Source organism: Pan troglodytes, chromosome 8, assembly GCF_028858775.2.
Source record: "Pan troglodytes isolate AG18354 chromosome 8, NHGRI_mPanTro3-v2.0_pri, whole genome shotgun sequence".
Lineage (NCBI taxonomy): Eukaryota > Metazoa > Chordata > Mammalia > Primates > Hominidae > Pan > Pan troglodytes.
The window spans coordinates 112,378,176-112,392,014 of NC_072406.2; the positions used below are offsets into that span (position 1 = coordinate 112,378,176).

Genomic DNA, 13,839 nt, shown 5'->3' on the forward strand with positions numbered 1-13,839 from the left:
AAATTCTGTATTATCTTTGCAACTTTCCTGTAAATCTAAATCTATTTTCAAAAAGTTTATGAAAACTCATCCATGGGAATTTAAGGTGGCTGAAGATAGCTGAACACAGTGTAACAGGAAATAAAAACTTTTTAAAAATACATCAACATGGCTGGGTGCAGTGGCTCACACCTGTAATCCCAGCACTTTGGGAGGCCGAGGTGGGTGGATCATTTGGGGTCAGGAGTTCGAGACCAGCCTGGCCAACATGGTGAAACCCCGTCTCTACTAAAAATACAAAAATTAGCCTGGCATGGTGGTGGGCACCTGTAAATCTCAACTACTCGGGAGGCTGAGGCAGGAGAATTGCTTGAACCCAGGAAACAGAGGTTGCAGTGAGCTAAGATCACACCACTGCACTCCAGCCCAGGCGACAGAGCAAGACTTCATCTCAAAAAAAAAAAAAAAAATAGATCAATACATGCACGGAAAAGGAAAAGGGTTGGAAGAAGGGGTAAGACTGATTCTATGTTAAGATAGTAGAGTTACAGTTTAATTCCTCTTTTGTTTTTTATTTAAGAAAAATGTTTAAATAGGGGCCTTATGTTAGGCACGGTGGTTCATGCCTACAATCTCAGCACTCTGGCAGGCTGTGGTAAGAGAATCACTTGAGGCCAGTTCAAGACCAGCCTGGACAACATAGTGAGACTCCATCTGTATAAAAAATAATTAGCAAGGCATGGTGGAGCGTGCTGGTAGTCCCAGCTATTCAGGAGGCTGAGGTGGGAAGATCAGTTGAGCCTAGGAGGTCAAGGTGAGCTATTATCACACCACCACACTCCAGCCTGGGTGACAATAGAGACCCTGTCTATAAACAAACAAAAAAACACAAGGGACTTGTATGCATAATGAAAGTCTAGATTTTTCAAAGAGGCCATGATAAGTCACTACAGGGTTCTAAGCAGGAGTAATAGGGCCAGTTTACATTTTTAAGATTGCTCTGGCAGCAGTGTGGAGGGTGGTTGGGAGGGACAGTTAAGATGAGAAGAGACCACAGCAACAGTCCAGGAAGAACAGAGGATAAATGATGACTGTCTGCAACAGAGGGGAAATGACAGAAACAGAAGTAAGAAACTCTTTGGGATATGTAATTGGGGACCTCAGACACCTTCCCAGCTGCTAATGTTGTGTTCTGGGTAAGGCTGCCTATCTTTCAACCTAGACTGGTCAGTCAGTATGTCCCATTGTCTGATGTTTTTAGTGTGAAAAGAAGTCGATTAGGTCCCTAAGATCCCCCCAAATCCTACATACACAGTAGGAAGGTATTTTATAAAATCCTTTATTTTATGAGTGGCAATCGTCACCTCCCTACCCAACACATAAACACACATACCCATCTAGTCTTTGTTTTCATCACATTTCCCAAACTGATTGCATGTCAATGTGACTCACATAGAAAATAAACAAGAGGGGCCCATCACATACGCCAAGTTATCAATACTCCTTTCACCATTTCTGCTCAATCTAGAAGACTCAGCTTGGAATTATTTTAAGATTTTATGTTATTTGCAATATTATGGAAAAGTAAGTTACCGACATTCACAAGGTGATAAGCTGCAAAGAACAAGTTTGTTTTGTTTTCCTTTTTAAATTCAGAATCTTGTTTACAACACATTAGCATCATTAACAGAAAAACGACCATTTACATAGTAACTAAAAAACCAGCCACTTAAGAAAATAATGTAGTAATCAACCACTACCAGAGAAAATAGGTCCTCTCATTTGATTTTACTGGTAAGTCCAGCTGTTTTCTGAACTTTGTGAGAGTCTCTGTCCTGAATATGGCAAAGCATTCAAGTAAAAGGTAGGAAGTTATAAGTGTGAGATTCTGAGGGATTCTGTCTCAAAGAAGGTTCAGGAATAGCCACAGTCCTCCAGTTTACTCGAACGTTGAGATGTTCCTGTGATGACCAGCATAATTTCCTTTTGAGGAATTTTCACAATTCATCAGCCTCAGGATTCAGGTTTTATAAGACATTCTTCCACATTAAAAAAAAAAAGTCTCTGTCCCATAGAAATAAGTTTCTCATCGCTTCTCCAGCTTCTTGTACTTGGCTTCTGTGAGGGATGAGGGAGAGTTACATGTTTTAAAACTGGCTCTTACAAAGACAGTTTTTAGTTAGCATTTCCAGTCAAGTTTAAAAAATATGTATAATATTACTAAAAATCTATTAGCTTCAATCTCAATCCGTCCAAATATACGGATCACTGATCTGTAAAACTTGGAATAAGAATTCAAGCACAGACACTCAGAACTGAGAGCCTAACACAGGTTCACGAAGTCCTCACCCTGTCAACAGCACCTACTTAGACAGCTCCACCAGGATGGGGCACATCTGTCACTTGACCTATCGGGAGCCTTACTAAAAAACTGCCTCTCTCAGCACTGTCCCAGGTGCCCTCTGGAACCAGACTGGAACCCTCAGGAAGTATAAATGTATGTTTCCTCCTGTATGTTCTTATCCTTACACCTTATTCCAGGAAAGCAATTTTGAAAGATACAGATATTTAAAAAGCCATCAAATAAGCCTCTTACTGTGACATTCCGTTTTTCTATTAAAACCATGAAAGCACCTGGTTTCACAATTTTAACAGAAAAAGGGACTCTGTCACAAATGGTTACTGTGAACCAAGATACTTTCTACATGGTAAGGTTACCCCTGCCTTCTACGCGGTAAGGTTCACGGTAATCACTGGCTAAATGTAACTGTAGAAAATAAAACTGATTGTTAATCGCCACCCATATCAAATCCCAGCCTACTACAAACTACTTTCTTGAAGTAGTCAGCCCTTGTTAAATGATGAAAATAAAATAATCTGTAAATGTTATAAGGACAAAAACAAACTCAGGCCAGATGTGATGGCTCAGGCCTGTGATTCCAGCTACTTGAGAGGCTGAGGTGGGAGGATTGCTTAAGGCCATGAGTTCGAGACCAGCCTGGGCAACACAGCAAGGCCTTGTTTCAAAAACAAATTTTTTAAAGTAGCTGGATGTGATGGTGCACACCTGTAGTCCCAGGTACTCAGGAGGCTGAGGAAGGAGGATCACTAGAGCCCAGGAGTTCAAGGCTACAGCGAGCTATGATCACGTCATTGCACCCTAGCCTGGGTGACACAGCAAGACCTCATCTCTTATAGAAAAAAAAACAAAACAACAACAACAAAAAACCCACTAAATTCTTTACTTTTAACCATGTATATAAGAGCCAGAGCCAGTTAGCAAACCACTAGTACTAAAAATACTAGTTTCTTCCTCAAAGGAAAAGTGATCTTTCAAGAAAATCCTCAACTGACTATTCATTTAAGACATATTTATCTACATTATTAAAGGTGCTTCTGCTTTCTCAACTACAAATAAGAACTTGAGCTTTGTAAGCAAACAGACCTGCTTAGAAATATGGCTCTTCCCTGTACTGGCTTAGTGTCCTTAAGCAACTTACTTATCCCCTTAAACCAGTTTCCTTGCCTACAAAATGGGGATAAAAATCATGTACTTGAACCAGACGTGGTGGCTCACACCTATAATCCCAGCACTTTGGGAGGCTGAGGCGGGCGGATCACGAGGTCAGGAGTTCAAGACCAGCCTGGCCAACATGGTGAAACCTCGTCTCTACTAAAAGTACAAAAAAAAAATCATGTACTTACCTCACAGATTATTGGGAAGATGAAAAACATAATACAGGCCAGGCCGAGGTGGGCAGATCACTTGAGGTTGGGAGATCGAGACCAGCCTGACCAACATGGAGAAACCCCGTCTCTACTAAAAATACAAAATTAGCCAGGCGTGGTGGCGCGCCTGTAATCCCAGCTACTCGGGGGGCTGAGGCAGGAGAATCGCTTGAACCCAGACCCAGGAGGCGGAGGTTGCGGTGAGCCGAGATCGCACCATTGCACTCCAGCTTGGGCAACAAGAGTGAAACTTGTCTCAAAAAAAAACAAACCAAAAACAAAAACCAAACATAATACATGTAAAGCACTAAGAACAGTGCCTGATATATCATTAAGTAATCAGGAAATGTTATTTTTATTAATATAATAATAAATTACTAAGGTTTTGTGAAGATTAATAGATCACTGTAGGCACACCATAAATGTTAACTATTATGTTTACTAAGAATATGCTGGCAAGAAGCAGTCTTTATTACATCAAAACAGAAGTAAAAACGGTTACCCAGTTTTTTTGAATATGCATCCAACTTGTAAGCTGCCTGCTCAAGAGCTGCTACCTGCTCTTCAATGACATTGATCTGATCCAGATAAGGCTGCAGTCCAGCATCTTTAAAAACAAAGAAAAACTTCATGTTTATATGGCTTTATTAACAAGGAATATAGGAAAAGAGTGGAAAAGTAATAATGCTAGTGTCTCTCCAGCTATGCTAAGACAGATTAGGTGGTGTGACATGATTCTGAGCACTAGCAGGGCAGATGCTTTAGAAGACAGTAGCTAGTTGATCAGGCACAACTGTGGCCCAGACTTAGTGTCTCTCATCTACTAATTTTCCATTCTTTTTAATTTCTTGCTCCTTGAGCAATCTTTCCATTACTGATTCTGTTTCTTGGGTACTCCCATACCAAGAAAGAGCACCCTAGAGAAAAGGAACACAAAAATAATAAGTCAATGGAAAAAATATATTCGACTACTCTAAATTAGTGTTTTCCATTATAGAGTTTTTGGTTTTCTGCTTATAGAGTAATCCTTTATGGATTTGTAAATCAATTCATTAGAATCTGGCCACCCTTCCTTTGCCCCCTCCCATTCCAGGAATAAACTGATAAAATCAAGATTTAGAAGCAAAAATACCCATACAAACAAAACATGCTAATCCTCAGAATGGAAGAAATTCATCTTAAATTTGGAATTCATTTTTAGAAAACAAGCTCCCACAAGACAAGGATGTCATGTTCCCTCCTCTTCTCCATGGCCCCAAGCACAAAAGAACATTAAATACAAACATGTTTAATTACAAATATTATTACTTACATTTCTGGTTTAAGTCCTTTAAGTTCCTACTAATGTTTATAGCAATATCTTTCATTTCAAGATACTTCAAGCTGGTGAGTTTATTCATATTTTCCAGGAGCTTATAGTCTTCACTGGTGGCTTGAAAATTAAACAGAAGATGTAATGTCTTTAAGATTTGTCTTAAATCATTAGAATGTGGGAGTATAAGCTAAGTGGTAGTTCAAGGCAGGACCAAGGAAGTGTCAAAGGAGTGGGCCACTTTTGATCTATGACATTTATAACTCAGCCTATGTACTCTGAAAGTCTAGGTAGAAATTCAGGCAACAATCAGAAAACTATTTAAACCAAACAAGATCCAGAAGGTTCAGGATCATGGTTACAAAGGGAAATGATAAACTCATGTCCTAAGAAAAGGGAGGTAAAATAGTCTTGGTACTTCTACAGCATGAAAACATTTAACTTATATACATATAATATATATACTATCAGGCTGGGCGCGGTGGCTCATGCATGTAATCCCAGCACTTTGGGAAGCCGAGGCGGGTGATCACGAGGTCAGGAGTTCAAGACCAACCTGGCCAAGATAGTGAAACCCCATCTCTACTAAAAACACAAAACAATTAGCCGGGCGTGGTGGCAGGCACCTGTAATCTCAGTTACTCGGGAGGCTAAGGCAGAGAATTGCTTGAATCCAGGAGGTGGAGGTTACAGTGAGCCGAGATTGTGCCACTGTACTCCAGCCTGGGTGACAGAGTGAGACTCCATCTCAAAAAAAAAAAAAAAAAAAAAAAATATATACACACACACACACACACACACACACACACACACACACACACACTATCAGCTAGGACCTCACTACTTCTTAGTAACTCGTTTATTACCATGTATAATTCTATATTGCATTTTATGCATTGACATTTCCAAACCATCTGTCTGCTTCTCATATCCTCAGTTCTTTCCCTATCCCCATTCAAAGCAAATGGTCTCTACTCCAATTTTCCTAAAGGCCAAGTCCATTAACATAAGCTGCTTCAACCTCTCTGCCTTACTTCTTTTGTTTTTTGTTTTTCTCTCTGCCTCACTTCTAAACTTCTCTGGATCTTAATATCTTCCCAAGAGGCAGAAGTGTTCCTATTCTTGCCAAGACAACCCCCTCCTCTTGTGGCCTTGACCCCAAACACTTCTACTTCTTCAGGGCCTCTCTTCAATCATCTCCTTTCACTTGAATTTCCAAATTCTCCCTCTCTCCTGGCACCTTCCTCTCTATGTAGCAATATATTCAGATTTCTTCCAGCTGAAGAAATCTCTCTATTCTGCTACACTCTCTCTATTCTGCTACATCTATATCATTTGCTCAGTAAAGCAAAGGAGCTTCACTGCTAAACAATTTGAAAAAGTAGCTGACACTCACTACATCCTCTTCCTTACCATTTACTTGCATATACCCTTGTAGTCTGGTTTTTGGCCCTACCATCCAGAGATTACATGCTCCAAAGTCATCCGTGCTCTGCTAACCACCAAATCCATGGCATTTGCTCAGTTCTTATCCTCCTAAACCTCTCCATTGTCTTGGACACTACTGATCTCCTTCTCTTTGGGAAATGCTCATTTCCTTTGGCTGCTATGGCATTGTACTACACCGATGATTTTCTAATCTCTAACTGCTCTTCTTAGATGTCTATGCCAGATGCTTTCTTATCAGACCCCCTTAACTATCAGTTCTCAACTGTTTCTCAGCTGTAACACATAACTGATGTTTACATGGGTAGCACATACCTATGGGCATTCCCAGGCTTATGCTAGAAACTAGCATAGTTTAAGAGGAAATATCAATTTACTCTTAAATTCCATAAAGCATTTGTGCGAGTAAGAATAACAATCACAGGAAAATAACAATTTGCTTAAAATTAATTATATAATAAATCATTTGGAAACCTAGGTACTTTAAGTGTTACTAAAAACAAATTAAGTGCACCATACAGGCATTCCCTGACATTTTAGCCTAGGCTCTCTTACCTACTTCTAAGCTCTTCCTTGGCAATCTCATCCTGCACAGCGTCCAATCACACCACTATGAAAGTGACTCCGAAATCTGTTTCTTGTGCTCTGATCAATCTCTGAGCTCTGGAATCCAATGTACAAGTCACCTGAGTTCCCTAGTTACATCAACAAGCAGCCAACCCAAAACTGAAAACATTTTCACACTAAACATGGTTCCTCTTTCCAGCTATTTTGGCTGATGGCACCACCCAGGCTTAAAACCTCAGATACATCTTGGTCTGCTTCCATCCCTCAATATCTACTTAAACAAGTCCTATAAAGTCCACTTCTGTAATGCTGTTGCACCCATGTTCTCCTTTCCATTCCTTTTACCACCACTCTGCCTCAGATCTTCATTACTTTTCTTTTCTTTTATTATTATTAGATTACTTGGAGCATGTAACCTCTGGATGGTAGGGGAAAAGATAAGACTACAAGGATGGAGTCGTGCTATGTTGCCCAGGCTGGTCTTAAACTACTGGCCTCAAGCAATCCTCTTGCCTCCCAAAGTGCTAGGATTACAGACATGAGCCACGGTGCCTGGTCCTCTATTACTTTTCATCTGAATTGTTGCTCATCTCTCTCTGTTCTCTCTCCCCCATATCTACACTCTCATATTTATACTGCTATCAAATTAGTCTCTCTAAAACAAAGGTCACAGCTAGGCATTGCGCCTCATGCCTGTAATCCCAGCACTTTGGGAGGCCAAGGTGGGCAGATCACTTGAGGTCAGGAGTTCAAGTCCAGCCTGGCCAACATGGCGAAACCTCATCTCTACTAAAAATTAAAAAAAAAATTAGCCAGGCGTGGTGGCGTGTGCTTGTAATCCCAGCTACTTTGGAGGCTGGGGCAGGAAAATTGCTTGAACCTGGGAGACGGAGGTTGCAGTGAGCCGAGATTGCACCACTGCATTCCAGCCTGGGCAACAAAAGCGAAAACTCCGTCTAAATAAAATAAAATAAAACAAGGGTGACATATTCAAACACCTAGAAGCCAGCAAGATAATGTAAATGAGTAAAGTAAGCCAAGTGCTTGCACATTAAATGCATAAGAAAATTATTCACTTCCATGAAGAAATGTGCTTCCCCTTACTTCTTGCAATATGCAATCCTCTTAGCCCATCATTTACTTTACCAGTTTTGATAGAGCCATTGGTATAGAAAACCATTTCTGTACTGCTACTAATAAAAATAACAGTAGAGAACAGTGATCAATGGCACTTGACACTAGTTCCCAGTAAAGGGAGAAAACAGAAAGTGGTAAGGACAAATTAGATAGCACTAGTCCTTTTAAGAGGCAGCTGCTCAGCTCTAGTCAATTATAGCCTTGAAAGAATGCAGGGGCTAGTAGCGCCAAATCTTTGGAATTGTTAAAGAGAAGCCAAACACCTACATTTTGTTACTTGGTTTCTCTTGCTCAAAAATAAACAAACAAATAATCAGGCTGATAACTTACAGAGTCACAGCTGGGTGCAGTGGCTCACACCTGTAATCCCAGCATTTTGGGAAGCTGAGGTGTTAGGATCACTTGAGGCCAGCTTGGGCAACGGAGCAGACCTCATCTCTATTATTTATTTATTTAGGACAGAGTCTCCCTCCATCACCCAGGCTGGAGTGCAATGGCATGATCACAGCTCACTATAACCTCCACCTCTCAGGTCAAGCGATTCTCCCATGTCAGCCTCCTGAGTAGCTGGGATTATAGGCGTGTGCCACCACACCTGGCTAATTTTTGTATTTTTAGTAGAAGCAGGGTTTTGCCATGTTGAGCAGGCTGGTCTGGAACTCCTGACCTCAGGTGATCCGCCTGCCTAGGCCTCCCAAAGTGCTGGGATTACAGGCATGAGCCACCGTGCCTGGCCATATTTTTTTAAATAATAATAATAATAAAAGAAAAGTAATGAAGATCTCAGACAGAGTGGTGGTAAAAGGAATGGAAAGGAGAGCATGGGTGCAAGAACATTACAGAAGTGGAATTTATAGGACTTGTTCAAGTAGATATTGAGGGATGGAAGCAGACTAAGATGTATCTGGGGTTTTAAGCCTGGGTGGTGCCATCAACCAAAATAGATGGAAAGAGGATCACTTGAGCTCAGGAGTTCAAGACCAGCCCAGGCAACATAGTGAGACCCTGTCTCTTAAAAACAGAAAAAGAAAAAAAAAAAAATTACAGATTCACAACCCCTACTATTCTGTATCAAGCCTTTTCTCATAGATTCTGATTCACAAATTTAGCTTACAGTAATTTCCTGGGGAAGTGAAACAATTTAATAAATGTTTTTGAGATGCTGTACTGGACCAGACTTCACTTTCTTTCTTTTTCTTTTTTCTTTCTTATTTTTTTTGAGATGGAGTCACACTCTGTCGCCCAGGCTGGAGTGCAAGTGGTGTGATCTCAGTCCACTGCAACCTGCAACCTCCACCTCCTGGGTTCAAGCGATTCTCCTGCCCCAGTCTCCCCAGTAGCTGGGATTACAGGCGCCCGCCACCACGGCCGGCTAATTTTTGTATTTTTAGTGGAGACAGGATTTCGCCATTTTGCCCAGGCTGGTCTCAAACTCCTGACCTCAAGTCATCCACCAGCCTCGGCCTCTGGGATTAAAGGCATGAGCCACCGCGCCCTGCCCATACTTCACTTTCTGATCCTCCTCCACACATAGGTCATGTGTCCACTTGGAAACGATCAAACACTAGTCATGTCCCAAAGGGTGGGTTATCAAATCCTCAGACCAAACTAATAGGTCCCTAAATCTGCAGGTCACTCCCCGTTCCTCAATTTCATTTCTCTTTATCCCGGTAAACACATCTTCTGCTTGAGCCAAACACACTGCTTGCACATACCACCTCATTCGCTAGTTGTATCATCTCCCCCTTTTCCACCAATAATTCCCTTCACAACCCTGCTCAAAATACACTTTCCCCAAGGATGCACTTCTTGATTACTGTTGCTGGATATGAACTCTTTTTTGTTATTGTTTTCTCATTAGTCTATGTTACAGAGGCCTGCAGAGTTGTATTTTCTTTCTCTCCCATTCATGGCCTCCCCCAACTTCCAACAGGCCTGTCTCAGGGCATGCAGGGTAGGAAGGGAGCTGCAGACTGATGCTGCTAACCATCTCCCAGGCCTCCTGGGCCAAACCGCACCCGAATCAACCCAGACCCCGCCTCACCCGTCAGTTCCCCAGTCAGGTAAGTGGCCATTTTGGAGAACATGTCCCGGCAGAGCTCAGTGATGTCAGCTTCAGCAGGCTCCTTCGCTTCCTCAGCTGTCTCCACGGCGGCATCGTCTGGGCCAAGGGAGAATGACTAAGTGTACCGCCTACACCCGGTGCTAATCCAGCCAAAGCAGCCTGTTCCGACATCCCTCCACTTGCCTTCATTCCATCAAGTCGGCTCCATTCTCCATCTGCCATAATTTCAAGTCCTTCACTGCGTCCCTGCCCATCTGACACATCAACTCGCCTCCCTCGCACCGCCCCTCGCCCATACCCGGCACCCCCGCTAAACCATCCCAGTCACCCTGACAGGACAAACACTCGCGCGCAGCGACAAGTGCACTCCTCTCACCAGCCCGTTCCTGCCAGGTGAGCCACCACACACTCAACCTCGCCCACCCGAGACGGAGCCCCAGGCCCCCCGCCGGACGCTTCCTCCCCATCCATTCCGGGTACCTCGGGCGGGCTCATCACGCCGGGTCGCCAGTACGCCCTCGGCTGCCGCCGCCATAGCGGATCCCGCGCTGTTTCCGGGCCGGGGTGCTGCGCATGCGCACTGGGTGTGCCCCGCCCACCCGGCCGGCCCTGCAGTCCTGCGCCTAGCGGTCCAGTCCAGCCTCAGGTCTATGACACAGCAAAGGGCGATTCCGGAGCCGAAATTGAAGCTACGCCAGGCTGTTGTGAATTGATCCACTGCCAACAGTCGCGACGTCTGGGACTGAGGGCGAGCTCATCCCTACAGTCACACCCTGGAGGGATCACTCATCTTGTACCACTCACGACCCGTCTGGGAATAGTCAACCCTGTTTGTGGCCTGCTGACCAAAACCACTGAAGACGGGTTGCCCCCTCTCCTGACACTCCGCACTGGAGTTAGTCATCAAAAGATTGCTCAGGGAATCCAAAGTTTTACAGGTTGTCTCGTCCACACTTTGGGAAACCTTCAGGCATTGATCCCTGGTCCTAAATACTGTCCCTCCCAATGTCCTGAGTTAACACCAACTCACTGGCCCCTATTTCTTAAACTGCAGGCAGGCATCTACTTCTCTTCAGTTGATACAGCCTTCCTTGAAGAAAGCTTGGACTGTAACTTTTTTAGGGCTGAGGATACACTCTGGTTATCTTAATTGCATTTAAGCTGTTTCACAAGCCTCCTAGGTGTACAGAGTACTTAATGGGATGGGAGAACAGGAGTGAGTGAAAGAGATGGATGAGAAGAAGTGACTGGGGAGCAATTGAAGGTGCAAAATGAGGAGGGATAAAGGCCACAGAAGAAGGGATAGGAGATATTCAGCAGGCCTCAGGCAGGCTCCTGGACACCCAAAATCTTGGTAGTTTCTTTTCTTATCCCTGGTTATCCTCCCTCTGCACCCTCTCACCCCACCCCGATGCCAGTACATACACACACACGCCAGCTACCCCTTATCCCCAGCCCTCCTACCCTGACTGTCTCCACCCTGAGGACTGAGTCTCACTTGTCACCTGTCCCCACTTTTCCTATGGTGCAACCATAGTAGCCACTATTTCAAGCCATTCCTGCGAGCCAGAAGTTCTTTTTTTTGAAACAGAGTCTCGCTCTGTCACCCAGGCTAGAGTACAGTAACGTGATCTCGGCTCAGCTCACTGCAACCTCCACCTCCCGAGTTCAAACGATTCTCATGCCTCAGCCTCCCAAGTAGCTGGGATAACAGGCACGCGCCACCACACCCGGCTAATTTGTTTGTATTTTTATTAAAGACAGGATTTCAGCATTTTGCCCAGGCTTGTCTGGAACTTCTGGCCTCAAGTGATCCACCCAACATAGCCTCCCAAAGTGCTGGGATTACAAGCGTGAGTCACTGTGCTAGGCCTAGAAGTTCTTCTAGCCCAGCTCCTTCACATCACTGCACCTACTCTATACCTCCTAGAGAGCATGAACCTATTCCAGCCCAGGCACATGGATGACCCACAATTTCAGCCTTTCTTCCCTCTATAATACCAGAAGCAAATGCAAAGTCCAAGTTTTCCTAAGGAGTTTTATTGATAGCCACCATGGAAACCCACATGGTCTTATGGAAGAATAATGTCAGAACCCACCACATATTAATTCAAAGATCTCTGAATCCTGAGTTCATTTCCTTGCCTGATTCCCTTCAGGCTCCATTTTTATCTCCTGGTTAAAGCCCACTCAGTTTCCAGGTTCAGTGGACCAGGAGGCAGCCTCTTGCAGAAGATCCTTCATAGACTTTGCTCCAGGAGTGCCTCACACTTAACTCCTCTGCAACATTGGAATCTCACCACGGGAGAGTCTCCTCTCCTCTAAGGCTTCCTCTTCTCTTTTATAGGGAACCTCTGTGGGGGAAAAACGAGAAACCCATGGGTGCTAGCAACAAATCTTGGGATGCACAAAGGATAAGAATAAGATTCACTGGGAAGTAGGAAGACATCTAGATACCGCCTACTCTCTTGGTTTCTACCTTTTTCACAGACCATGGCTATCCAGGTGCTTAGGAAGAGCCATTACCCTCCCTCTCTTTATCCTGTTTGTTAACTTTTTTTTTTTTTTAATTAACACACAGAGCTAAGTACACAGGGAGTAAAAGGCCCAGTGGAAGACGTTATTTCACAGAGCTATGTGGCAACACACAGAAACACTGATTCACAAGCCTAAGCATGATGCCCACCACACACAGAAACATTGGCTCAAAAGGCCAGATGCAGGGCGGGGCTCAGCAGCAGCCATGATGGGACCTGTTGTCCTAGAAGTGCAGGGGATGTGGTGAGGGGGCCTGTGCGGAGGCAGAGGGAGGGAAGCCTGCTGTCTGATGCTTTAGGCCCCCTTCCTCACCACTGTCCTGCCCACCCTGGACTCCCCAGGGGTCTGGGGTCACAGCTGGGGCTGGCTGCGGGTGCTTCCAAATAGCTTGTTCCTTCTGTTGGAAGAAGAAAGGGACAAATCATTTGAAGAAATAGTTTGTGTACCACTTTTCTTTTCTCTCTATCTGATTCCAGAGAACTCAGACTGCTATAGACTGTTTGCGTCCCTCCCAAATTCATCCGTTAAAATTGTAACCCCCAATGTGATAGTATTAGCAGGTGGGGCCTTTGGCAGGGGATTAGATAGTGAGTATGTAGCCCTTATGAGTGGGCTCACGCCTGTAATTCCAGCACTTTGGGAGGCCGAGGTGGGTGGATCACCTGAGGTCAGGAGTTCGAGACCAGCCTGACCAATATGGAGAAACCCCATCTGTACTAAAAATACAAAATTAGCTGGGTATGGTGGCACATGCCTGTAATCCCAGCTACTTGGGAGGCTGAGGCAGGAGAATCACTTGAACTCAGGAGGCAGAGGTTGCAGTGAGCCGAGATCGCGCCATTGCACTCCAGCCTGGCCAACAAGAGTAAAATTCCATCTCAAAAAATAATAATAATAAATAAAATAAAAAAATAAAATAAAGGAGACTTCCCTTACCCCTTCCACCATGAAAGGGCACAGCAAGAAGACAGCTCTCTATGAATCAGGAAGTGGGCCCTCAACAGATACTGAATCTACTGGCACCTTGATCTTAGACTTCCCAGCCTCCCAAACTGTGAGGAACAAA

General features: G+C 44.0%; 2 protein-coding genes across 7 annotated transcripts in view; both read right to left on the reverse strand.

The window, feature by feature from the left end:
* Positions 1-1,302: 1,302 nt before the first annotated feature.
* On the reverse strand, positions 1,303-10,973 carry BLOC1S2 (biogenesis of lysosomal organelles complex 1 subunit 2). Of its 2 annotated transcripts, XM_063782068.1 has the most exons (6): positions 10,716-10,796; positions 10,419-10,450; positions 10,215-10,331; positions 5,021-5,140; positions 4,211-4,315; positions 1,303-2,097 (listed from the first exon to the last, which is right to left on the reverse strand). In XM_063782068.1, the coding sequence occupies exons 3-6, from the start codon at positions 10,255-10,257 to the stop codon at positions 2,066-2,068; spliced, it is 300 nt and encodes a 99-aa protein (XP_063638138.1). In that variant the 5' UTR covers positions 10,258-10,331; positions 10,419-10,450; positions 10,716-10,796; the 3' UTR covers positions 1,303-2,065. The 2 variants fall into 2 exon arrangements, with proteins under 2 accessions (XP_063638138.1, XP_016774603.1); XM_016919114.4 differs by lacking the exon at positions 10,419-10,450 and having other exon boundaries at positions 10,716-10,973.
* A 1,280-nt stretch (positions 10,974-12,253) lies between these two features.
* Positions 12,254-13,839, reverse strand: part of PKD2L1 (polycystin 2 like 1, transient receptor potential cation channel) — a 42,786-nt gene continuing 41,200 nt past the window's right edge. For 2 of the 5 annotated variants that reach the window (XM_001168415.5, XM_521655.8), the window contains exons 15-16: positions 13,086-13,170; positions 12,254-12,589 (exon numbers count right to left, since the gene is read on the reverse strand). In XM_001168415.5, the coding sequence (XP_001168415.2) occupies positions 12,507-12,589; positions 13,086-13,170 (168 nt within the window). In that variant the 3' untranslated portion in view covers positions 12,254-12,506. Of the gene's footprint in view, positions 12,590-13,085; positions 13,171-13,839 lie in introns of those variants that run through there. The other 3 variants (XM_063782069.1, XM_016919117.2, XR_002938248.2) reach the window with 2 other exon arrangements.

Bases quoted from the DNA above. Each gene is read 5' to 3' on its own strand.
- BLOC1S2 (XM_016919114.4), bottom strand. From the start codon at position 10,770: ATGGCGGCGGCAGCCGAGGGCGTACTGGCGACCCGGCGTGATGAGCCC. The intron at 10,332-10,715 runs GTACCCGGAATG...CCCTTGGCCCAG, and splicing joins GCGTGATGAGCCCGCCCGAG to ACGATGCCGCCGTGGAGACA. The intron at 2,098-4,210 runs GTAACCGTTTTT...CATCCCTCACAG, and splicing joins TGCATATTCAAAAAAACTGG to AAGCCAAGTACAAGAAGCTG.